Raw genomic sequence first — 27,649 nt, 5'->3', positions numbered from 1 at the left:
AATCTCTTTTACAGGGGTCTGAGAGTCTCTCAACCACCCCTTACTGCTGCTATGAAAGCAGTTATTAAGGCATGTTGTTATTATTAAACCTAATATAGTGCGGGGTAAAAGGTCCCCATCCACACCACTTTGGTTTAATTCTATGTTACTGTAATTCCATTCCTTACTGGACCCCGGTCTATGGACTGCCAAAGGAGTTAGATACCTTGCAGCCATCTGTGATGGGAGTGCACTATTTACATTTGACAGGTTGAGGAACTATACTTTAAAGTGAATCACTCATGTGCCACATTCGTAAAAATTATTTGAAAAAGAAAAAGAAACTCGGACTTTGGAAGCAGATTGGAATAACAATATACCGTATATACTCGAGTATAAGCCGAGATTTTCAGCCTCTTTTTTGAGGCTGAAAGTGCCCCCCTCGGCTTATACTCGAGTCATCGCTGTCTGCCTGCTCGATCAGCGTGTCGAGCAGACAGACAGCGGACATTCTACCCTTCAAACGCCGCGCCTCCGCCTCCGCCTTCGCCTGTGATAGGCGGAACACTGAATTTCCCAGCAGCCTGTGTTCCGCCTATCACGGACATCGTCTCATCCTCGTACTACGGACGAGGATGAGACGATGTCCGTGATAGGCGGAACACAGGCTGCTGGGAAATTCAGTGTTCCGCCTATCACAGGCGAAGGCGGAGGCGCGGCTTTTGAATTTTAGAATGGCCGCCGAGGCGCCGACGAAGAGCGGCGATCCTGGCAAGGCACGGGACGGAGGCAAGGCAAGGCACGGCACGGGACGGGACGGAGGCAAGGCACGACACGGGACGGAGGCAAGGAGGCAAGGCACGGCACGGGACGGAGGCAAGGAGGCAAGGCACGGGACGGAGGCTCGGGACACAGGCTCGGGACACAGGTAGGCTGGACACACACACACACACACACACACACACACACACACACACACATGGACACACACACACAGGGATGGATGGATGGAGACACACACACACAGGGATGGATGGATACACACACACACAGGGATGGATGGATGGATGGAGACACACACACAGGGATGGATGGATGGAGACACACACACACAGGGATGGATGGATGGATGGAGACACACACACACAGGGATGGATGGATGGATGGACACACACACACACAGGGATGGATGGATGGATGGACACACACACACACAGGGATGGATGGATGGATGGACACACACACACACAGGGATGGATGGACGGACACACAGGGATGGACGGACACACAGGGATGGACGGACACACAGGGATGGACGGACACACACACAGGGATGGACAGGCATGTCTCACCCTCGGCTTATACACGAGTCAATAAGTTTGCCAGTTTTTTTGGGGGTAAATTGGGGGCCTCGGCTTATATTCGGGTCGGCCTATACTCGAGTATATACAGTATTATCTTAAAAAATGGATTTTGTTAAACATAAATACGTAAGAAAAAATTGTATAAAATTATAAAAATGTATCATCCATTGACGGCCACGCAATAGCCAGAAGAGACGGACGTTACATATACCCAAAGAAAGAAATTATGTTTCAACGGTATGGCATCAAAAACATGTGTGAGCCCCTGTGATTCAACACGTTTCACTACTGCCCTCCATTTATTAGGGTCTAGATGCCCTGCTTACTCTGTGGCGCTTGGAGGAGCAGGAATTGGATAATGCAGACTGGGAGGATTTCTGGGACTGCCCATTCCAAGCATTAATATCGACTAAAGACAGGTTGATTTAAAATAGTGCACAGAATTTATTTTACACCACAAAGACTACATTGTATCTGTCCTAGTTTCTCTTCTTGCTGTTGGAGGTGTTCTAGCGACCCTGTAGGATTTGCCCATATCTTTTGGGAGTGCCCTCAGATTAGTATCTATTAGCGGGATGTGACCCAGTTCATATATACTCTGCCTACAATGCATATCCCTGTAAAGGTTGGACATTGTCTCCTTGGGTTAGTTGACTCTTTGGCCATTAATAGGGCTATGCATACTTTATTGGGCCTCTTATAATTTTATGCCAGGAAGGCGATAGTGCGCAAGTGGAAATCAGCCGCGGCCCGTACTTTGTCCTTCTGGAAGTGTTTAATCCAATAGGGTTGTACCCCTATACAACACTACCTATTTGTCTTGGGGTTTGTCCTAAAAAAATTGAAAAGGTCTGGCACTTGTGGACAGACTGAGACTATACAGCTGATGATCAGGAGTCCATGGACTGAATCTATTCACCTCTAAGATATATATATACGATTTTACTCCTTTGCAGTTATTTACTCCAACTATGAGTAAACGTTCTCCTGATGTATCATTCTGTTGGTTGAGAAGGAGCAGGAATCTCCTTGTAATTCATTAATCCTTGAAATTAATTATTAGAACAGCCAAGCGCAGTGTATGGAATGTTTTGTTCTTTGTATTTGATAAGTTGTATTATTTAGCAGTTTGTGTTATCTGTATTTGTTAGCCGGGAATGCCCAAAGGCTGTGTTCTGTACTTATGAAAATCATCTTCAATAAATAGAAATAAAAAAAAAAAAAAAAAAGGACCGGAAGGATTTTTTTATATATATAAATATCCAAAGCAAAATAAAAATAATTTCTTTATCAGTTTAGGCCAATATTATTCTTCTACATATTTTTGGTAATAAAAATTGCATATATTGATTGGTTTGCACAAAAGTTATAGCATCTACAAAATAGGGTATATATTTATGGCATTTTTATTATTATTATTTTTTTTTTTTACTAGTAATGCCGGTGTTCAGCGATTTTTAGCTGGACTGCGACATTGGGGCGGGCAGATCGGACAATTTTGACACTTTTCTGGGACCAGCGACCTTTATACAGCGATCAGAGCGGTGTTAAAATAGCCACTGATTACTGTATAAATATCACTGTCAGGGAAGGGGTTAACACTAGGGGGCAATCAAGGGGTTAAGTGTTCCCTAGGGTGGTGTTTCTAACTGTGGAGGGAGTATAGTGACTGGAGGAGGAGAGAGATCAATGTTCCTAATCACTAGGAACTGCATATCTGTCTCTCCTCCCCTCACAGAATAGAGATGTGTCTGTTTACATTGACAGATCCCCGTTCTGTCTCTCTTAAGAGTGATCAAGCACATTGGCTCCGGCGTACAATGACAGCGTTTCGCCAGGGGAACCAACCTGCCGCAGTACATTTTGGATAGAGCAAGGGAGGGTTATAAACCCTGTTAGATTTTTTTTTCACCATCCGTGTCCCATTGCGGAGGTTTTTCTTCACTTCCTGTCCCATAACCAAACAGGAAGTGAGAGGAAATCCTGAAAATTAAAAAGGAATTCCTCGGGGAACTAGTGTCCTCATTGGAAGATTTTTCCTCTATGACTTTTCAGGGGATTTTCTTTTACTTTCACTTTCAATGATAATGGTAAACAGGACAAATAGAGAGCGCAAATCTCCCCAACGGGGGCACATACAGCAAAAAAAAACTGACAGATGTTCTAATTCTTCTTCACTATATCTATAAAGTTTTGCCATTAGTTATAGGTTAAGATTGCATGGCTAGTGTTTGTAGTTTTTCTTTCAATAGTTTTAAAATAAATGATCATTTAAGGGATGAGTACACTTTTACCCCCAACCCCGGCCTAAAGTATTCTTCCCTCCCCTGCCCCAAATGTACACTTACCTGCAACCCATAGCCACAGCCTGCTGCAACCCTTGCATTCCCTGGCTGAAATCTTTTACTCAATCTCATTAAACATTCTGTAACTGGCCCATCACTTTCTATCTGAATATTTCATACTGATGTATGTTAAAATGTATTATGAAAGCTTGATTACGCAGGGAGCAAATTCAGACTTTTGTGAAATGCAAATAACTTGCATCATTTGCATTTGTGCTGAGTGCCTGGTTTAAAAAGTTCTCAGCATAAAATCACTAGCATTGTAACAAACTACACAAACTACCAGCGTCTTGCCCATCCCTCTCTTTTAAGGGCTAGTTCATACTGATGTGCTGCAATAGGGCACATGCATTAACATACATTATGCCTAACACACCAAAAAAGGTGCATGTACTATATTTTGTACTTCAGAGTATTGCATGCTAGTGCCTCATGCTTGTGGTACAAATTGTGCAGTGGTGTGAATCAGTCCTGAATTACCTGTCTTGCAGAAAATGCTGCTCCGCTGCATATGCTTGATAATTCTTTTTATCAGATGTGGGTGTGTTTATTTGTTCCTACTGTCATATGTTACTGTGCTGATTAATATCTGATATGTGGGTGAACTAATTAATTCTTATTACCATATGTGAGAATGCTATGAGAGTAATCAATTTCTAATGTCACATGGGGATGTGCTAAATAATTCCTAATACCATATGTGGTTGTGAAGATTAATTCCTAATGCCTTATAATGTCCATTTTAATAGCATTACATGGCATGCTTATCAATTCCTGTAGTGTGTTCTGCATAATGACTAATGTATTATAAGAGTATGCTGATACTTACTAACAATATATATAGGATATATATAAGATACTGAATTATGCCTAATACCATAGGCCTGTTTGTTGATTAATTCCTAATAACCTATAGGTCAGTGATGGCGAACCTTGGCACCCCAGATGTTTTGGAACTACATTTCCCATGACGCTCATGCACTCTGCAGTGTAGTTGAGCATCATGGGAAATGTAGTTCTAAAACATCTGGGGTGACAAGTATCGCCATCACTGCTATAGGGTGGGACAATTCCTGATACCTTAAGTGGGTTACCTGACTAATTCATAATATCATATATGAGCATTCTGATTAATTCTTCATACTATCTTTTATTGAGCTGATCAATATCCAAGCCTGGATGCATCTGTCTACACCTAGAGTCACTCATTGGTTCCTAACCACAGGTAGCCACTGGGTGTGTGGATACATGGTAACAGCAATGGCTTCTTTCAGCCTGTCTTTGTCTTTGCAAGAATCTGACTCTTCCTGCTGGAATCCGGAATATACACAGTGCCTTGAAAATGCATTGACATTTTCCACATTTTGTCATGTTACAACACAAATTTCACTCTCTAGATGTGCAAAGCTGGTAGAGACATACCCAAAAAGACTTGCAGTTGTAAAGGTGGTTGTAAAAAATATTGACTCAGGGGGGCTGAGTACCAATGTACGCCACACTTTTCACATATTTTTTTGTAAAAAAAATTGAAAACCATTTATCTTTTTCGTTCCACTTCACAATTACGTGCCACATTGTGTTGTTCTATCACATACAATCCCAATAAAATACATTTACGTTTTTGGTTGTAACATGACAAAATGTGGAAAATTTCAAGGGGTGTGAATACTTTTTCAAGGCACTGTAATGGGCAGTATGAAGGAGGCCATAAGGTTGCCTTAACTGACATCATATGCCAGATCTTCGCTTTGGTCTGCATATTATTTAAAAAAAAGATAAACTGTATCAATTATGTTGCTGTATTGTATTTTTCAATTACCCTCCTGTTCTGCGTTTTGAGCAGTGTTCAGAAGCTAATTTTTACTCAAGTACAAATACCCAGGCCTGGGTATAGAACGTATACTTCATAAATATAAAAAAACTGAGCTGCGCTACAAACTTAAAGTAAACTCAAAATTGTACCAATAAGTTAATAAATCATACATTTTATACAGTGCAGTGAATTAGATACCATGTGCAACGTATAACAAAAGTTTAAAATAGTGCTTCTGAAATATAGTACTATAAAAAGTCCATTCAATCATAGATGCTCTGTGCATTTCCAAGGCCAATCACACCTCTTTTCTTCACACTCCCCTACAAGGGTTCTCACTCACCCACAGAAGTAGACCACTTATAATAAGTACCATATTTATCGGCGTATAACACGCACTTTTTTCCCCTTAAAATCAGGAGAAAATCACGGGTGCGTGTTATACGCATGTTATACGCCGGGTCTCGGACCTTCTCGGCGGCTTTCGGGCGCTCTCGGACCTTCCGAAAGCTGCCGAGGTCCGAGAGCGGCCGAAAGCCGCCGAGAAGGTCCGAGAGCGGCCGAAAGCCTCCGAGAGCGTCCGAAAGCCGCCGAGAAGGGCTGAGGCGACCGATAGCCGCCCGAGAAGGTCCGAGAGCGCCCGAAAGCCGCCAAGAACTTCCGGGTGCTGCCGAGATACACGGGACATCTTGGCGGCACCATTTTTAAAAACATAAGCGGACAATGCACTAAGACGGACAAGCTGCATGTCAAGGCTGCAATGACGAGGCTGCAATGACGACAGGCTGCAATGAGGACAGGCTTCATGACAAGGCTGCAATGAGGACAGGCTGCATTAAAAGGCTGCAATGAGGACAGGCTGCATGACAAGGCTGCAATGAGGACAGGCTGCATGACAAGGCTGCAATGAGGACAGGCTGCATGACAAGGCTGCAATGAGGACAGGCTGCATGACAAGGCTGCAATGAGGACAGGCTGCATGACAAGGCTGCAATGAGGACAGGCTGCATGACAAGGCTGCAATGAAGACAGGCTGCAATGACAAGGCTGCATGACAAGGCTGCAATGAAGACAGGCTGCAATGACAAGGCTGCAAATGACGCTGACGAGGCTTCAGATGGACACTGATAAGGCTGCATTGATGGGCATTTAAATGTAAGTTTTTTTTCCTTAAATTTCCCTCCTAAAAGTTTTTCCACAAAATTCCCTTCTAAACTTGGGGTGCGTGTTATACGCCGGCGCGTGTTATACGTCGATAAATACGGTAGGTCACCAAAGCGGCAAATCATGAATTAACTCTGTTTTCAATCTCCTCTTGATTTCAATCAGAGAGCTTCCCAGGACACCATAGGGGTAATGTGCAGTAAAAAAATATATTGCACTCGAGGCATAAAAAGGTGCCCCCCCCCCCCCCGTTACCCAGAACGACCTTCCGATTGGTAACATCAGTGCTCTGTGCCGCTTTGGAATCAGCATGCACTCCAAATAGCAGAAGTGACATCACACAATGGGAAGTCCCGTCTCTACATGTTTCATCACATCCTGGATGCCATGAGGAAGCCCTGATGATGGCCTGGATATGATGAAAGGCATAGAGGAGGAAATTCTGGTTGTGATGTCACTTCCGCTATTTGGAGCGCACATAGGATACATAGCAGCATGCAGTAATGATGTTTCCTAAATAGAGTATCGGCAAGTCATTCTGTGTCCTGGGGGGAGAGGGCACCTTATTATGTAAGTGATAAATATTTTTTACAGCTCTGGGTTTAATAAAATAAAGATGTGGGGCGCTATGATATTTCCTCTGTCTGTTTTTTTATACATTTATGAATATGGAGTACATTACCCTTATGGTGTCCTGGGAAGCTCTCTGAAATCAAGAGGAAACTGATAACAGAGAGCTAGTTTCTGCTTTGATGACCTACTTAGTATAAGTGATCCATTTCTGTGGTGAGTGTGACGAAACACAGTGCGATTGGCCTTGGAAACACACAGAAAACTTATAATTGGTTGGAATTTTTATAGCACGTTATTTCTGAAGCACTATTTAAAACTTGATGCACTTTTGTTATAAGTTATCTGATTGACTGATATGAGATTGCACTTTTATGATTTTATGAGGTTATTGGTACATATTTCATGAGATTGAAGTATATCTCCCCTTCCAACCCCTAGACAAAAAGGAGCAGTGCAGTGCGGGCCCCACTGCATTGGGAGAATATTTACCCAGTTCAGTGTTCAGTTTTTTTTACATTTAGAATTTAAAAACAAGTTGTAAATCCTGTGGCACTTGGTTTTGAACAGCAGCTTTAATCCTGGTCCTAAACATGACTGCTAATAAATCTAGTTGTGCTAGGTGGTAACTAGCCTGGCTAATTGATAGTTTGATCCACTGATTTCTGTCCTAAGTCTAGGTTTAATTGGTAGTCTCTCCCTTCTGTCAATAGGTGACACTGTCGCCTTTAGCATTATGATGATGGATTACAGTGAATTCAGGCGATGGGTAAATAAGTTGTCTCAGCCAATCAGCAGGAGTTTCTTTTGGCCGCTGTGCATGCTGTTTAGGCTATTTATTTGGGAGGAGTCAGGTGATTGGGGTTCTTCCTGCCCAGGGCTGCGACCTGGGTGGATGTGTGTCAAACTGCTCCTGGCTGCTAGGCCTGAATCCCAAGGCCTATCTAGTAGTCCTACTGGTTGCTAGATCTACGTGAGGCCTATCCAGTAGTTCAGGGTTCCGCAAAGGAGGAGCAGCAAAGGTTAAGCCTCAAACCTGGGGCAGAACCGCATGTGTTAAAGGCTCAGTCCGTGGGTAGCCTGTTCATTGCCGGAGGTAAAGGAGAAGCAGTTGCCAGAGGGAAGACCACTCCTGTTACCAGAGGCAAGTTTGGAAGGGATGAAGTTCTGAAGGAGTACCAGAGCAGATGCTTCACTAGCTGGGGACAGTGAAGTAAGTGAGAAAGCTTCAGTGGAGACTCATCCAGGAATACAGTCTGTAGCTGTGAGTAAAGCTTGAAGGAGTATAGCGGGTAGCTGTAAGTAAAGCTTGAAGATAAGTACAGTGGTTAGCTGTGTGTGAAGCTTGAGGAATCCAGTAGGTGGCTGAGAGTCCAAGAAGTCTAGTGATAGACAGTGACCTGAGCTTAAGGATCTACAGTGGGATATTTTGAGTTAAGCTGGAGGTTGTTGCTATAGGGACAGCAGTTGCTACCAGATACAGATTGCTGCATTCAGCTTAAATGTTCTTTATCTGTATTGCTGTCTGCCTAGTTCTATTTTTGTCTATAGAGTTTGCCTAATTGCTATTGCATTTGCCTAAGGGTGTCCTGAGCCCTAACCCTCTCTCCCACCGTTCCTGTTAAGAGAAATAAAACTCTGTTCATTGTTACAAAAAGTGACTGGCACCCAATCTTTTCACTTTTCACAATCTACACTACAACATTAGCTTGCACAATGGGGTAACATGACCATGGCTACATTAGAAGGCTGTGAATCAACATTGTCAGGCCTTAAAGTTTGAAGAGATTTTTTTAAAATGTATGACAAGTTTAGAGAAAATAAAATATATATAAACTTTCTATTGCCTATGAAGGTTTGAGGATCTGGTGGAGGAGGGGAAATTGTAAGCACAGGAGCACTTTTTATTTATGTATTTATTTATATATATATATATATATATATATATTGTGGTAGTTCGGAATCTCCAATCCTGGGACCGGGTTTTGGGACCAGCCAGCAGTCTGGCTGGATGATTGCACAGGTGGGTCTTGGGCTTAAAACAAAGCCAACACCATGGTTCTGGGCTCCACCCTCCCGAGGAGTCCAGGCGTGTAAGGGAGAAGAAGTGTGCATGTCTGCACAGGTCGGTCTGTCAGAGTAGACAGAGGGTCCAAGCTTGTGGGCTGAAAGAGAAGCTGTTAAAGAGTGCTGAGGTACTGGGTGTACGGGAACTCTGTTAAAGAGCCAAGAGGGCTGCAGCAGAAGTCTGAGCAGCAGTGCTGCTAAAGAGAGCCAGGTGGCTTGGTATTTTTGGTTCTACATACATTACTGCTGTGGAAAGCTGAAACCCCTGTGTGGGCAACTATTTTGTTATCTGACTTTTCTTTCTTTAATAAAAGTGGGCCTACGAGCCCTTAAACGACATCTGGTGTGGATCCAGCTTACTGGTAAGCTCTACCTTTAAGCTAAAATAACCCCCAAATATTACAAGTGGTGTTCGAATGCGGGCAGAAGACGGTGGAATCCGGGGCCTTGCTCTACAGTAAGTTCAAGTCAGGAACTATTGGCTGTGTGTGGAAGTGCAGCCAGGCAAAAGGCATTGCGTGTTGCAGGTGGTGTACCTGTGAATGAAAAGTCAAATTTTTTTTTTTTTTCTTCTCTTGCTATGAACTGTGTTTGTGTGCATGAGACAGCATAATCAGTGTGTGCAATGTGCAGGTGAGAAAAGCTTGCATGAAGAGAAAAGCAACTTGCTTTAAAAGAGACACTTTCATTTTCCTGGACTGTTTAAAGTTGTTCTGGAGTCTCTAAGTATGGGGCGGTCAAAGCTCTTAAAAGAAGCCAGGTTTGCTGAAATGAGAGACAGAGCTCTGTGGTTGGAGGGGTTGTTACCGCCTGAACGAGCCCCATACATACCTGATCAGAGTTTATCAAGGAGAAAAAGGGCTGGGGTTGTCCCTAGCAACCCTGGTGCAATGAGTGCACAGGTGACTGCTGTTATGGAGAGTCCACCAGCATTTGAATCTGCAGTGGATTGGTGCAAGCGGCATTTAGCAGCCCTGGACCAAGCTACAGAGGAAAGGAAGCCAACCCTCAGTGCAAGGGGAAAGCCGCTGGATGTCCATAACTGGAAGAGGGCTGTTGTTGCCCCTGGCAAAGCTGATGCAGTTAAAACAGCTAATGTGAAAAATGTGAATGTGTCACAGCATGAGACGGGATCCAGCAGAGAGAAGCCCATGCTATATGCAAGGAGAGAGGCTGATCAAAGGCTGAGGATGAGAGTGGTTGCCCATAGCAACGCAAAGGAAGCCAATCGGGCTGTCTCTGTACCATGGGCTATGTCTAATAAGGATCGTGGAAAGTGGCTTAAGGAGGAGCCAATTTATCATGTTGGAGAGAGCCAGCAAAGTTCTGCTGGGAGAGTGCGGTCTCCCATGGCAACCGGAGTGAAATTTATGCCTGAAAGGAGCTGCAGTAGAGGTTTGGTTCAGCGTCCCCACAAAGAGGCCTGTGCATTCCGGCCAGCTGGGAATCACCAGGAGAGAATCGCTTTGGGAAAAAATCGTCCAGTACCATGCCTGAAATGTGGCCAGCTGGGGCATGGCATGTTTTCTTGCCCTAGGTTGTGGAATACGGCTGGAGATAATGTTGCTGAGAAAGTTTTGTCTGTAGGCCCAGATTCCGGTGAAAATATGTTTGCAGTCACCCCTAGCAACAAAAAGTTTCCTGTTGTGCCTGCAGGGGGTGCTAAACGGTGGGAGATGCCTGCTGTAGTTTCATCCCATGGCCCCCAGGAGGAGTTGGCCAGTAAAAGTGCAGCAGAGGACTGGTGCATAAGACGACGTACTCAAATGAAGATGGTGACCCCAACTACTGCGGTGGGTAAGACTGTCTTTAATGAAATGATGGCTGGAACTGCTGATTTCATGTATAAAAGGACTGGTTACGAGACTGTCCATGATGATGTGAGAGTGACCCCAGTTAGTGGGGCCACTGAATGTGCACTTGAGAATGACTTTTCCCTATATAGTGGGAATGCAAGGGTTAAAATCCAAATAGAACCTGTGTTGATGTCTAAAAGTGTTGTGTCTAATGACTATCAGGCTCAAGTTGACCATGGGCTAGGACAGCCTACAAATGCGAAAAATGCTATAAGTGTTACTGTTAATGAAAAGTTTAATGCTGTTGGGAAAACTTTTGCTCTGAAAGAACCTGGGGTTAGCAAAAATGGGCCGTTGCCTGTAGCAACTGGTGGTAAGACAGCACAGTTGTCCACAGGAATCTCCAGGGAACTTCATGTGTTGGAGTCAGAGGTTGCCCTGGACAACTGCGATTTCACTCTGGTGGGACAGAATGGAACTGTACTGTGTAATAGTAATGTGTTAGTGCAAACTGCTAGTACTAAAAATGTGCAGGTAAATGGTGGATTAACGCAACCTGTGAAAAATGCAAAGGTGTGTGAGGCTTATGAAATGCAAGCTGAGAAAGGTGATGAATATGGTGTATTGCAACCTGTGCTACCACAGTCTGACGTGATTTACAATGACTGGTGTAATGAGTCTGCAACTAAGCCAGTCTGTTCTTATGTGTCTCCTTGGGCAGATGGATCGGTGCTGAGGAATACCGCAGAAGGGAGCGCACATACAACAGATTGGGATAGTTGGAGCAAAAATCTTATCTCCCTGATAGATAAGGCTTTTATGCACAAAGATAAGGTGGACACGGTTTCTGCTGTGCCAGTAGGAGGGACTGCAGAACAGCCTGTACCTGAGGGCACAGTGGCTGCTGCAGGGGTTAACCCTGGTGAGCAGGATGACCCAAATAAGGGCACAGCAGAGACATTGTCCGTGACCCACAAAACTGAGGTTGACATGGAGTGTCAATGTGACGTCGCTGGTAATGTTCTGGAGCAGTTCACTGATGCTGAGCCTGAGAAGTTGGGTATGAGTCCAGCAATTGGCAGCGCTCTGGTGGAGCACCAGGCTGTGTTTACCTCCAGCCGGGAGGAGGTTCCGTTAACCGTTGCAACTTTTCAAGTCTCAGCAAGTGAGTCTCTCTGCATCCCCAGTGTCATGAAAATCCCCAGGAAGGACTTAGGTCTGGAGTCAAGGGCCTGGTTTATAACTGAAGCATTAAAAGAGATGCTTGAACTTTGGGATGTACAGCCAATCTATACTAGTGTGTCTCCTCCACAGTCTGATGGGCTGGTACTGCGCAGTACCACTAGGTGGAGCACTGTATGGCAGGCTGTACAGAGCAAAGTAAAACGGGACAGGAATGGTTTATTCCTAAATTTGCTAATTTTGTTAAAAGTTGCTGCTACGTATGCTGCTGGATTACGTGCAGAAGAAATATTTGAGACAGACTTTGGAGAAGTTGTAAATAAGCCTAAAATGTCTGTGGATTCACCTCCTAACAGCCAGATGGGAAGCATTTCTGCTGCTATGGTTCAGGGTGGTGCTGGTCAGTTATCGATTAAGGGCGCGTTTACTGCACCGGTAGAAAAACCACATGAGATGGAAGGGCCAAGTGTGAACCTGAAAGCAGCAGAGATCCTGACCAGTGCTCAAACAAAGGTGGTTAAAGAGACTGGGGTCCCCAGTCCAGTGGTTGGTTTAGGTGACAAACCTATTAAGGTCCCCAGGACAGGGGAATGGACAAGGAGTGTGATAAAAATTGTATGTGGATCAGACCAGAGCTTGCCTGTTCCGGTGGATAAAAATACAGATGGCATCAGAACGGGTCAAGTGATAGGACAGCTGCCTGCAGAGTTTGTGAACCCAGGGGAGGTGGCGTCCTGTGAGGTTCCTGTGGGTGATGGCGGCCCTCCAGTATGTGTGCCCTCTGCAGACTCTGCCCTAGCAAATGTTGAAAAAAAAGGCATTGGTGACATGTGCAACATTGAGAGGTCTAATGTTGGTTTGAATATGTCTGTCAATGATGAACCAAATAATGTGTTAATGGTACATGATAATGTGGTGCCCAAAGGTACAGGTAAACCTGGTAATCAATTAGTGACTGCTGAGTCAGGTACCAGAAATAAGAGGTGGGTTTCCGTTCTAAACACTATAGAAATAGGCCCCCTACAGTCTCAGAACAGTACTGCTGAGAGAGTTTTGGGGAAACCTGGGAACCTGAAGCGTGGAGGCAGAAGGGTTGGTAGGAAGACCAACGGGTACCCATTAAGATTTCAGGAGAGGAAGTGCTTATGGAAATTCACTCGGAAGAAAAGTTGGGAAGGTCGCATCAAAGCTCATAGCAGAGTGACAGTAAGGCTTAGAGGGAGACACCAAAGGAGGCATTGGGTGGAGTTCCCCGTTAGGAGAAGCGAGGTTGGACAGGAGGGTACTTCTGTAAATGGTATCTGGCACAGAGGTGCCAAAAGTAACTTGGGTGTTCCGCCCTCTGGGTCGAAACAAAGGGGGGGGATATGTGGTAGTTCGGAATCTCCAATCCTGGGACCGGGTTTTGGGACCAGCCAGCAGTCTGGCTGGATGATTGCACAGGTGGGTCTTGGGCTTAAAACAAAGCCAACACCATGGTTCTGGGCTCCACCCTCCCGAGGAGTCCAGGCGTGTAAGGGAGAAGAAGTGTGCATGTCTGCACAGGTCGGTCTGTCAGAGTAGACAGAGGGTCCAAGCTTGTGGGCTGAAAGAGAAGCTGTTAAAGAGTGCTGAGGTACTGGGTGTACGGGAACTCTGTTAAAGAGCCAAGAGGGCTGCAGCAGAAGTCTGAGCAGCAGTGCTGCTAAAGAGAGCCAGGTGGCTTGGTATTTTTGGTTCTACATACATTACTGCTGTGGAAAGCTGAAACCCCTGTGTGGGCAACTATTTTGTTATCTGACTTTTCTTTCTTTAATAAAAGTGGGCCTACGAGCCCTTAAACGACATCTGGTGTGGATCCAGCTTACTGGTAAGCTCTACCTTTAAGCTAAAATAACCCCCAAATATTACAATATATATATATATATATATATATATATATATTTATTTATTTATCACAAAGGTGTAATTATTCTTTAATCCTTCAATAGGAGAACATTATAAGCCCATGATTATATTACTGAGTACTTCTGTAGATAACATCAAACAGGTTGATCCTCATGCTGAATCAGGGCATTTTTTCCATTATTTTATTTTCCTTCAAAAATTGCTAGACAAAGCATGTCATAAACTATTATTGATTAAGCATTAGAAAAACAAAATGACAAGCTGTAAATATGTAAAACATCAGTACAGCATAATATCAGAAACATTAATGGTCATGTTCAGTTTCTAAAAATAAAACCATGCATTTGTACTTGGAGCAGGAAAAGGTCATTAAATATTATTACGTCAGCTATTTACATGGTTTATAGAAAATAGGGGACAAAGTTCTCTGTGACATGTGACACTTTCACGATAAAGCAGACCTTTCGTTGAAAAATATAAAGTCAACTTTACCGACTTCTCCCTACCTCCAAATACATATTCTAAAAAAAAGAAATAAAAAAAAAGCCCCAAAACAAAGCTTTTTACATAGAAGTAAAAAAAAAAAAAACCCTCACCTTGACTTCCAGGTGGGTGGAGTTACCATCCCCCATCACTGCCTCCCAGGGCGGCTGGTCGCTCAAAATGCTGTAAGAATTGGCAACTGAAAATTAATTTAGCCAGTCTTGTGATCCAATGTTCTTCCAGATAGCTCAAAAAGATCCTCCATCTAAATTGTAGTTGAGCACTTTAGAGCCTACCTCAGCCTGTGATTGGACAATGAAAGAACAGCAGCACACTAATGAAGTCCACACTGTACTGTGTCTTCTTGGTAGGAAACCAGTATTAAATGTGTTATTAGCTTACTTTTTTGTCCCCTCACTGGGTGGGTGGACATACATTAGTTACAATTGGTCCTGCCCCCTGCCACCTTCTTCCCCGCCCACCAATGTATTAACGCCGGCTGTTTGTCTATGCACGAGTTGTCTGACAAAGGGGGTGGAGCTCTACATATTGACCCTGCCCATCCCCGACACAAGAGCTTTGATTTGACAGCTCCACCCACTCGCTCACTGTCATTGCGGCTGTACGCCCTCAGCTTGCCCACCAATCCCTAGCAGTGCTGGATGAATGTTTACACTGCTGCAGGTCCTGCTAGGCTGTCAGCATTGGGTACGGGCATCCCCCCTGAATCCGGGGACAGAAGTAGTGACAGGTTGGTCCAGGGACAGTGTCCTCAGTCTGGGGACTGTCCTCGAAAATCAGGGACGTCTGATCACCCTACCCTTTGCCCCAAATGGGCTACTATGGGTGTAACTATACCCTTGGTAGAATGTCTCAACACACAGTCCCTCTAGTATAGCAGTCTCTACATGATAGTCTCTCTAATAGACAGTCCTTCTGCTGGGTCATTGCTGTGACATGAAAGTCTCTCTATGTGCCAATCAGTCTAGGAGAACAGTCTCTCCACATAATGATGTCTCTCCATGATAGTTTGTAAAAGAACAGACTGCCCTCCTTTAGGACCTTACCACGTATAGCTATACCCTTGCTAATGAAGCAGTTAAACAAAAATAATGTGTGATCCTCAAGGCTTTAGTCTCAGGACTGTATAAGGAATGACTTTATATTATGCTAATACCCATGAAGCTGGAAAGATCTCCTTATAAACCGATAAAATGTAATTGTAACGGTCATTGCCAAGTGAAAGTTGATAGTCCATAGAGGGATATTGCTTGGGCACCAAGGGACTGACGTGCTTTAATTTCCGGGAATATCAGACATACTGCACAAAAGATTGCCATGCACTCCATTCTTCACACAAGGAAATTCCATCTGCTAGCATTGTATTATCTCACATAAAAGAAACCATTCTTCTTCTTTAATTATTAAAGGTCCGAGGTCAAGTTGAATCCGTCTACACATGGTGTGAAAAACAGCAGCCAATCCATAATAGTCTGGGAGATTTTCAACTCATTAAAAATGCCACAAAATACTCTTAAAGCAAATCTGTATCTGTTTTCTATAATATAGAATGCTAAATAGAAGTGGTCTAGTCTTGGGTATATATAGTTTAAACTCTTTAAATATAGTAAATAAGTGTTTGTTCCTCTGAACATACAGTATAACATTATAGCTATATATAGTGTATGTACAGTGGGTATAGACAAGAATCACCCCCTTTAAAATAATCACATTTTGTTGCTTGAAATGAAGATAGACACAGTTTTTGTTTTATCCAGCTGCATTTACTAGTGCAACTTATAACATCCAAGTGAAAGCTATAACTCCAAAGTGTCAGAAAAAAAAAATTCAAACACAGAATCACTGAGTTGGAAAAAGTATCCTCCCCCTTATGTCACTATTTTGTTGGACCACCTTTTGCTTTAAATACAGCCTTTAGTCTGTTGGGATATTGTCTCTACTAACTTTGCACATGTTGTCTTTGCAATATTTGCCCACTCTTCCTTGCAGAACGGCTCAAGTTCAGTTAAATGTGATGTTGACCATTTGTGAACTGCAGTCATTCCACCGATTTTCAATGGGATTTAAGTCTATGCTGTGACTAGTCCATGCAAAGTCATTCACCTTTTTCTCCTTCAACCACTGTGTGGTCATTGGGTCATTGTCAAGTTGTAAGGTAAACCTTGTTCTCATTGACAACTTCATGGTAGAGGGCAGCAGCATTTCCTCAAGAATTTGATGGTATTTTGCCCCATCCATTTTTCTTCTATCCTGACAAGTGCTCCAGTCCCTGCTGCAGAGAAAAACCCCCATAACAGGATTCTACCACCTTCATGCCTTACTGTAGGAATGGTGTTATTTAAATGGTGAGCTGTATTGAATTTTCGCCAGACATATGGTTTGGTGTTGAGGCAAAATTTAATTTTAGTCTCATCTGACCATAACACCTGGTCAGATGAGACTAAAATTGAATGTGGACATTTTAACCCCTTCAGATCCGCGCTATAGCCGAATGACGGATGCATGAATGGATCTACTTTACCAGGAGGCTGTCAATGGATGCTCCCCATGCACCACCTACAGGGCACGCACAATGCGCGCTGTAATCACCTAGTCAGTGAGACGCGGGTGATCACAGATCGGAGTAAGGAGTCAATCCCGGCCCCTTACCATGTGATCAGCTGTCAGCCATTAACAGCTGATCACGTGCTGTAAACAGAAGATCGATCATCTTTTTTTTTTTCTTCTCACGCTGACAGCATGAGGAGGAAAAAAAGCCGATCACCGGCTTCTGTTGAAGGGACATCGCTCCCAAAGAGGAAGAGGCAAAGCTGCCTCATCTGTGCTTACCAGTACTGCCCACCAGTGCCACGAATCAGCTCCCACCAGTACATAACAGTGCCAGCAAGTGCCACCTATCATTGGCCACCAGTGGTGATGATCAGTACCTCATCAGTTCCACCTAGCAGTGCTGCCTATCATTGTCACCTACCAGTGCTGATCAGTGCCCATCACTGTCACCCATCAGTGCCAGCTAAGTTCCACGTATCAGTGCCACCTATTAGTGCCCTTCAGTGCAGCCTATCAGTGCCACCCATCAGTGCCACCCAGCAGTGCCCACCAATGCCACCCATCAGTGCCACCCATCAGTGCCCACCAATGCCACCTATCAGTGCCCACCAGTGCCACCTCATCAGTGCCCCCCAGTGCCACCTATTAGTGCCTATCAATGCAGCCTATCTGTGCCCATCAGTGCAGCCCATCAGTGCTCATCAGTGCAGCCTAATCAGCGTACATCAATGAAGGCGAAAAACTACATGTTTGCAAAAAGTATTAACAAAATATAAAACGGTTTTGTATTTTTTTTTATTCGGTCTTTTTAATTTTTTAAACAAAAAATAAAAAACTCAGAGGTGATCAAATACCACCAAAAGAAAGCTCTATGTGTGGGAAAAAAATTATAAAAATGTCATTTGGGTACAGTTTTTGACTACGCAATTGTCATTCAAAGAGTGACAGCGCTAAAAGCTGAAAATTGGTCTGGGAAGAAGGGGGCTTTAGGTGCCCAGTAAGCAAGTGGTTAAAGGGGGTGTTAATCATTTCTATATCCACTGTATATGTGTGTGTTACACACGCACACCAATCAGCAATAACATTATGACCACTAACAGGTAATGCGAATACCGTTAACCACTTCGGTACCAGACACTTTTACCCCTTTCTTGCCCAGGCCAATTTTCAGCTTTCATGGCTGTTGCACTTTGAATGACAATTGCGTGGCTATGCAACACTGTACCCATATGACATTTTTTTTTATTTTTTTCACACAAATAAAGCTTTCTTTAATCACTGCTGTCTTTTTTTTGCTAAATAAATTACATAAGACTGAACATTTTGAAAAAATAAATAGTTTTTATTTGTTTCTCTTATAACCTTTTGCAAATAGATAATCTTTCTTTATACATTTAGGCCAAAATGTATTCTGCTATAGTCCTTTGGTGAAAATAACCCAAATCTGTGTATATTATTCAGTTTGTAGAAAAGTTATAGAGTCCACAAACCATGGTGTGTATATATTTGAAAATCGATCAGTTCTGATGTTTGAAGGACTATCTCGTTTCTTGAGGCCAAAAATGCCAGGATATAAATATCCCCCAAATTATATACCCCTTTTTGGAAAGTAGACATTTTTACATATTGTCACCGGTGCAGTACAGCATCATCATATAACTGGTGTGGCAGTGATGAGGTACACTGATGTAAAAGAAATGACAGTATGAAAATAAAAATAAAAAATGTAATTTTTTTTTATTATTTTTTTTTCTTTTTTCTTACATTTTAATTGTTTTTTTTTTACATTTTTTTTTAATGCACAGTGACCAGAGCAATACAGTGGTCTACAGTGTACTACTGTTAGGCCCCTTTCACACTTGTGTGACAGTTGCAGGACAAATCGTTCCCCATGATTTCCAATGATAACCATTCATTAATGTGCGACTTCGAGTAGTGCTGACTTCAAAGTAGTCCCTGTACTACTTTGGTCCGACTTTTATGCGAGTTGAGGTCCATATACTAAGTTTACACAAACATTACCTAAAATTGCGTCAAAATCGTGTCAAGATCACATCCGTAAAATTGGTAGTGTGAAAGGGGCCTAAGGAGGTAATCATGATGTTTTTTGTTTTTTTACACACTATGATTGTTTATAATTGTAAGTTGTAAGTTCATTTGGTATTTACTATTGTGATTATCTTTGATTGGCCACAGCTAATCACATGGTACAGATGGGCAGTGATTGGCCCTGTTTGTACCATGTGATCACTGACCAATCACAGACCTTATCACAATAGTACACAATGAAAGGCATGAATCAAAGTCTTTCAAAGTGTTTCATTGTGTACCGTTGTCATATAGAAAAGACAATCAAACACTCCCAGCGCTCATCAGTCCTCGCCACAGGGACAGCCAACCAATATCCTATCTCATACATGGTCAAAATGCCCAGTTGATGCAGCCCTCCTCGGATGGGGATATCCACTGTAAAACTACAAAAAAAAAACAAAGGGGAAAGCACACGCCCCTATTGCATTATCCGAGTAAAAAAGGGAATGTATTAATATAAAAGCAACCAATGAAATGCAAACTCACAAATGTGCACAATTAAACAGAATGTACATGGAAGGATGACATGAGGTGGCACATTCAAGTGTTTCTGTAACCTCAAATATGCACGCTAATGCATTTCGGCCCACACCCCCTTCTTCAGAGCTGTGCACATTCCCTTTTTTACTTGTATAATGCACTAGGGGTTTACAATTGTCATGTGATCTACTCTGATTGGCAACAGCGATCACATGATACTGGCTAGTACAGTGATCTGTCATCAGCTGTGTTTGGTGGAAACCGCGGGTGATGGATCACGCCAGAGTGGGGCCCGTGCTGGGAAGACGTCAAATCACGTCCTCCCAGGATAATAGGGCTCCTGCTTCGCCATCATATTACAATAAGTCAGTCGGGAGGGGATTTATTAACTTATTACAATGGTACCTGAAAGTGAGTGGGATATGTTAGACAGCAAGTGAACATGTCCCTGAATTGGATGTATTGAAAATAGAAAAAAAAAAAGATTAATAAAAATTACCGGATTAAAAAAAAAAAAAAAAGCAGAAATAAATGGGCAATGATAAGGATTTGAGCTATTTTGACAAGGACCAAATTGCAATGGTTAGAAGACTGGGTCAGAGCAACTTCAAAACTGCAACTCTTGTGGGATGTGCCCCATTTGCAGTGTTCAGGACCTACGAAAAGTGGTCCAAGGAAGGATAACTGGCAAACAGGGTCATGGGCCTCCAAGGCTTATTGATGCACATGGAAAGCAAAGGCTAGCCCTTGTAGTCCCATCCAATAGAAGAGCTACTGTGGCTCAGATAGCTGAAAATTTTAATGCTTGTTCTGATAGAACGGTGACCGAACTCACTACATTGAAATTTGTTGCATATGGGGCTGAGTAAGCACAGACTGGTAAAGGTTCCCATGCTGATCCGTGTCTTCAGCCAAAAGCAGCATCAGCATCAGAACTGGACCATGAAGCAATGGAAGAAGGTGGCCTGGTTTCATTAATTCAAAAATTGTTTGAGTAACACAAGTTCAAGGTGTTGACTTGACTACCAGACTCTCTAGATCTCAATCCAATCAAGCATCTGTGGGATGTGCTGGAAAAACAAGTCCGATCTAAGGAAGTTCCACAGGACTTAAATGTTCTGCTACTGATGGCTTGGTGCCATGTACCACAGCATAGGTTCAGAGGTCTAGTGTCATGAATCGCCAGTAATACCTTCATGCCTTGTCTTTTTGCTTACCTCTGGTCTGTGTATCAGCCTTAGGCCTGCACTCTCACACCTGCATGGTTAAGTAATCTTCCCTCAACGTGGTCCACCCTAGCCTCTACAGGATACACTATTTAACACCATGCTGTCCAAGCCTGCCTTGCCTGAGCAATAGAGAATAAAGAATTCAGCTTTAAGACATAGGATACAGTCAGAATACCTAACATAGATAGTGAGACAGACAGAGTCCCTTAGTGTTCAATGTTAGTGGTCTACAGGGCTGGAATGGCAAAACACTGATTATGCACAGACATTGGGGGTTATTTACTAGGCAAATCCACTTTGTACTGCAAGTGCACTTGTAAGTAAAGCCACTGTAGATCCGAGGGGGACATGCAAGGTAAATAAAAAACAGCATTTTAGCTTGCACATGATTGGATGATAAAATCAGCAGAGCTTCCACTCATTTCAGATCTACCCCTTAGATTTAGAGCGACTGCACTTCCAAGTGCACTTGTAGTGCAAAGTGGATTTGTTTCGTAAATAACCCCCATTGTGTTGTACCTGCAATGTTTTATTGCTTCTTCTGGTTGCATTGAGTTTCAGGTTATTCAGCACCAACAAATGTCTTCCACAAGCACTGTCTGCCTCATATACAGCAGGCAGTTAGGAATTCCAGTAATATCTGCTTACTTAATAAACAAGTCTTACACGAGCGTAATCTATGCCCCTTGTATCTCTGCAAAGGTAATCACAGATGCAGGAAGCAAATGCTGGACACCATCTGTGATTTTTAAGCCTTCAGCCTGAGCTGCTTTGGCACTCCTGTAGTACAAGTGTGTATTGAATAATTTGGTTAAGTATGGCCTTCCAGAACCTGGCTGGGCATTTAACCACATACCAAATGCTAACTTTTAGTGTCCGTGTGAAATAAAGCTGAACATCGGGATAATAAAATATTGTCTAAACACAAGAGCATTTGTTTTTGTACTTAAATCTCGGTATGCTTTGTGTATTTCTTCCAGATATGTGCAGTAGTCCAGTGTGGAACTCTCCTTCTGTGCAAGAGCTTCCTGTAAAAAGGACCGATCACTGCCACTCTCTCTCCTTGTGTTGGGATGACTGGTCTTGTCTCCGCCCCTCCTGTGGCTTTCTGCAGGCAACCTGCTGTGGGTGGAGCCTGCTGAGCCCCTCCTACAGCTCTGCTCTCTCATCATGCTATGTACAGCACTGTAATGATATCACTGCTACTTTTATAGGGTAACATCTGGGTTTGCAAAGACGTTTGGTGCACACAAAGTGAATTTATGTCCTTTATGGATATTGAGAAACATATTTAAATTACAGTTTTTGTGCTCAGAGTTCAGCTTTAAGCCTTAGCGGGTCACTGATCTGGAATGACGCTACTTCACTGGCTGCATATTGGTTTCAGGTCAGTGATTCACTAGGCAGTGAAGCAAAACTGAGAATATCAAAATGCAGAAACCAACTAAAATCCAGATCATTAGATTCAATATTGATATCTTGACTGGTTCCATTTAAAACAAAGAAAGGAATACAATAAATAACTTTGTAATTGTTTTGCAGTCTGATTACTGGGCATCAGTATGCACTCATCTGTGGAAAGGCAACATAAGCCGATTGACAGAACGTTGTTTCTCTTTTGATGCAAAATACTCCTATTGGTGAGAAATAACTGTGCAGCTACAAAGTTCTATCGTTATTAGAGGGGGCACCACAAAAGGCCTGAGGATCACACAAATTAGGTGTCACTGGGTATCGATGTGTTCTTAAAGCTGAACAATAGAGCTGAACAATAGGCAAAACTTTATTTTTCATTTTAGATAGAGTATAGAAGGGTTATAACCTGTGTCAGATTGTTTTTTTTCACCATTTGTGTCCTATTGAAGAGATTTCCCTTCACTTCCTATCCCATAGCCAAACATGAAGTGAAGGTATATCCCAGCAAATTAAGGGAATTCTTTGGAGATGCCCAGGTCACCAGAACTAGCGTCCCCATTGGAAGATTTCCCCTCTGTTTCTTTTACTTTCACTTTCAATGATAATGGTAAACAGAACGAATAGAGAGGGTGAATCTCTTTAACGGGGACACAGACAGCAATACCAAACTGACAGGTGTTCTAATCCCTCTCCACTCTATCCAAAACTAAAAGTTTTGCCTTTAGTTTTACTCTAAAGTTTGTCTGGAACCATATTTTTTTGAATACAGAATAGTCGTTTGGTTTTTTATTGTTTGTGTCCCATTATTATATTATAACACCATTGCAAGAAATTGTGATCACTTCCAAATCTTTATAGATATAACACCAAATGATATTTCCAATCTGCTCACCTCCACATTTGACCTCTTGTTATAAAGTGAGATCAGATAGCACTTAACGCTCTTCAGCAAGGATGGTAAACATGCATAGCATCGTTCTCTTGAATTCTTATAGCTTGCTCTCATATGTGGCTCAAATATACCATCATATGTATAAAAAAAGAAGGGAACTAATAGTGCTCACTTTATTTAATGTTTAAAAAATATAAGAAATAAAAACACTCACAAGGATAAAGAAAGCAATCGCTCCTAATTATAACGCTTCTCAGTGTGTACAATTGGTCTTCATGCACCTGACTCCTACCGCTCAGCAGTCCTGGGATGGTAGCATGATGACATCATTGCCATGTGGCTCTGCCTCCTAACGCCTTACATCCAGTGGGCAGGACTTGAGTTGCCTACTTCCTGATAACAGAAATCTGTGTAAAGTCCACATGGGCTGTGGAGTTTCCATGATGGAAGGATCCTAAATCCAATGAATAAAAGGGGAAGGCCAGAGACAGTAAGGCTAAGGACTAAATTATATACTTACTCCAGCCAAGAAATGAGATAGGCTCTATCTGATTTGCTGCAGCTTCTAATGCACACTGTGAGAAGTTTACAATGTGCAATGAGAGGAGTTTTTACAACTCTTAAAAATGGAAGGTAAGGCTGGAGTTCAGCTTTAAGCACTGTCTCATGTTCCTACCAACCAGGTGGGTGAGTAGTGCTGGCACAGTCTCTGAGAACTTTAGGGTGGTAGGTATCTGCCTAGCCCCATAGACATGAAATTCTCACTGAAAACAGTCAAATTGGATGTCTGTGGGCTGCTTAGATTGTATGAATAGTATTCTTTAATAGATGACATACAAATGTACTGTGGAAGCTTCGGGGATGTTGAGGGAGGCAGGATTTGGCACCTTTAATTTTTAATTATCAAGATGTTGAAAAGGCATTGAGTATATCAGTGTGAAATAGGTACAGACATAAATGTATAATGAAGCTGATATTTTGTTTTAGTTGTAGAAAAGCAAATTAAGCATTGTCTGTCTTCCTACAGTACAGCCAAGTACAGCGTGGTGACGTTCCTACCTCGTTTCCTCTACGAGCAAATCAGAAAAGCTGCCAATGCTTTCTTCCTCTTCATTGCCTTATTACAGGTAAAATCTCTCATTCACATGTGACATAACAAATTTGTTTTCAGTTTACAATGGCCATACACAGTCCTTATATAGAGTAAAAAGTCCAATCACTCCAGCAGCGCTTCACCAAAGAAATTCAACAGAGAAGCCTCCACCTCTCAGTGTTAGTAGTGCTTTTAAAGATAAGAGCAGCCAAATCCTATCCACTGGTACTAGGTAGTCAGTAAATGTTAGCTTGTAATCCACTTCAACACACCACAGATGAAAAATTGCCTCACTCCCCTTATGCCACCTCACTCACCGCTATTTAGTACTTCTCATTAAGGATTAGCTCAGGCGTGTTCGCAACCCCCACGTGAAGAGGCGATTCAGTTCGCATTGTGCGCTATACAAGTATTTCATTCATTCATTCATTCAAGAGCCCGCCAGGAAGTTGGCACTGCACAGCGCTAATCGCAGGCAGTGAGACATTTCTCAATCTCTGCAGCCACGGATCGGGAAAATGTCTCACTGCTTGTAATTAGCGATCCGCAGTGCTGACTTCCTGGTGGGTTCTGAACACGCGGGTTGCGAAAGCGCCTGAGACCATCCTTACCTCTCATCTCTGATCAGCAAACACGCTTAGACCCCTTTTACACAGGCTTTCCGATCAGAGCCGCCTGTCAGTATTTCAGGCGTACCTGATCGGTGCCTCTATTTACTACTATGAAGCGGCAAATGTCAGCAGTGACATGTCCGCTGACTCCCACTGCTATCCGTTCCAATCCTGTCTGTGAAATCCAGATGGATGTAGACCCTATTTTCCATCCGTCTGGTGGATCGCATGAAAACGGAGAGGTGGTCTGTTTTCATCCAATCTTCCCATAGAGGAGAGTGGGGCTCTCACAGGTCTGTCTCTGCACAGTGAGTGGAGATGGACCTGTCTGCCTACTCAGTGGGGATCAGGGGGGGTCCGCCAGGCTGACCGCCAGTGTAAAAGGACCCTTAGTGATCCACGCCACAGCAAACAGCAATTCAGTTATGTTCAGGGTCTGCTGAAAATGCAATCATAAAGGACAGGGTCTATCCCTATAACGTAATTCCGTTTCACATACTTTATTAAAACTATTAAAGAGGAAGTAAACCCTGATGGGTTTTACTTCCTCTTTATTTCCCTGCAAAGGTAAAGCACAATGGGCTACTATGCATTGCATAGTGGCCCATTATGTGTCACTTACCTGAAACTGAAGCCCGCAATGTCTCCGTTCTCCCCACCAGCAGGGAGCATCTATCTTCACCCCTCTTCCTTCCGGGGGCCGCAATCTCCGGCTCTGTGACTGGCCTGAGTCATGTGACATCACTCCCGTGTAGGCCGCCAGTCACACATGACCTCTATCGGAAACAGCATGATGTGCCCTTTCTAAAGGGCGCATGTGCCTTAGTCATCGGCGCTTGTCTTTTTAGTAAATAAAAACCTCCACGGTTTAGGAGATATTTCAAGCACCTACAGGTAAGCCTTAATATAGGCTTACCTGTAGGTAAAAAGTGGTTGTATGGGGTGTACAACCAATTTAAAATTAATAAGACAGGGACAGGCTGTTTGTATCTCCCGGTTTGACATCACATCCGGCCGTTGCTCTGACTTTGCTTCCTGTCACTGTATAGTCATGCCTTGACATTTCATCATTCTGACTTCCTCTGAAGACGTTAAAATCTTTGTTAAGCCTGGGTTTACACATATGCGAACACAGATATCGCATGTGATTCTCACCCGCATTGCTGTGCCGATCACATGTGATGTCTTTGCAATATGAGTTCAGCCATACAGTTTGTATGGCTGAACTTGCATTGGATTTGCACTGGAATTGGATCACATGGGTGTTCACATCCATGCGATCAGATTCCTGTCCGAATCCAAAGTTTGCACTGCAATCTGTAAACCAACCTGGGGGTGTCATTACCTTTGTATTGACACCCGCAGAGGTTCGCAGAGGGCAGTGTGAACTGACTGTGGGAGAGATGTGACCCGCACTAGAATCACGCTGGTTCCTGCATTGCAAGAGTGTGAACTCAGACTAAATACTAAATTCAGATTTGTATACTGCCCGCAAAAAAAATAAAAAATTTAAGGATATAGTAATAAAAACAGAGCTGCATTAATTAGTGTCTGTTATATCTGCCTGGAGTTCATCTTTAAAATATGGTATTGTCTTTCGCCATGTGTAAAGTCAAACAAATTTTCAAGGAATTTTTGGGATAGAGCAGAAAATATTAGAATCCTTGTCAGGTGTTTTTTTTCTATCTGGGTCTCATGCAGGGGATTTCCCTTCATTTCCTGTCTCTTACGTGCAGCAGAAAGTTAGAATAGATCTCTGCAAAGAAAAGGAAAATCCCCTTTTAGACAGTTGTTGCTAGAACAGGTGTCCTTTTTGGATGATTTCCTTTCACCTCCTGGCCTGGTTTCAGCAGTAACGTTTTGTAATCTTCACAACAGGGACACAGACAGCAATAACAACCTATATACAGCACCTTGTCCTCCTCTTCCACCCAAAGTCACCATAACAGGGTGCCCAGCCGATGGTGGCACTATATAGATGCTAACTAAAGATATAGTCAGTACTCCTTACATCATGCATTAAAAGCAGATGCTTATGCTTGCAAATTTATGTGGAGGCCACTCTGGCTTGTCAAGGCCGCCCAAAATAACAAAACTTCGACCCTGGGACCCACACAGCGATCAATAGATTAAGAATTTTTTATGAACGCCAACCTGACAGGTTCTAACCCTACTGTATCCAAAACATTAAATAAAGATGTTGGCTTTAGATAGAGGAGATCTGGGAACCTGTGAATTAAGTGAAAACACAACCAACTATGCTGTAGTCCTTTCTTTTCCAATAGTTTTATTTCAAGGAGAGTACAAGGCTCCAACATTTACTTATAAAACAATCAGTATTCCAAAGACGCTTACCAGAATGCAAGGCAATAATGTAGACCGTTCAAGGTAGGAACACATTTCTGTGGGCTATGGAATAGTAACTCACCCTGAGTAGAATAGTTCCACCCTGATCAATGTCAGAATATGGAAGCATCACCTCCTAGGTTATCAGCTCAACAAATATTACTACTACCAGACCAGAATATTCCCTCTTGCCCCCAGCCCTGTACTCCTCTGGCTATAGATATTCTATTACTTTTATAGACATTGTACTGATAAACTTCATTTTCATCA

The 27,649-nt window shown here is 43.0% G+C and overlaps 1 protein-coding gene across 1 annotated transcript in view; it reads left to right on the top strand.

Annotated features, from left to right (window-relative positions):
- The window catches only part of ATP8A2 (ATPase phospholipid transporting 8A2), a 1,022,388-nt gene that overhangs the window by 148,743 nt on the left and 845,996 nt on the right, over positions 1-27,649 (top strand). Inside the window, exon 3 of the mRNA XM_077484049.1 lies at positions 24,357-24,456. Coding sequence (XP_077340175.1) covers positions 24,357-24,456 — 100 coding nt within the window. The remainder of the gene's footprint in view (positions 1-24,356; positions 24,457-27,649) is intronic.

The sequence above is a fragment of the Lithobates pipiens genome, unplaced genomic scaffold (assembly GCF_037356315.1).
Source record: "Lithobates pipiens isolate NorthernLeopardFrog02 unplaced genomic scaffold, aLitPip1_a1.2 Scaffold_16, whole genome shotgun sequence".
In the NCBI taxonomy this organism is placed as follows: domain Eukaryota; kingdom Metazoa; phylum Chordata; class Amphibia; order Anura; family Ranidae; genus Lithobates; species Lithobates pipiens.
Note: the sequence above shows the minus strand (reverse complement) of the source record. Positions and strands in the feature narration are given on the sequence as shown.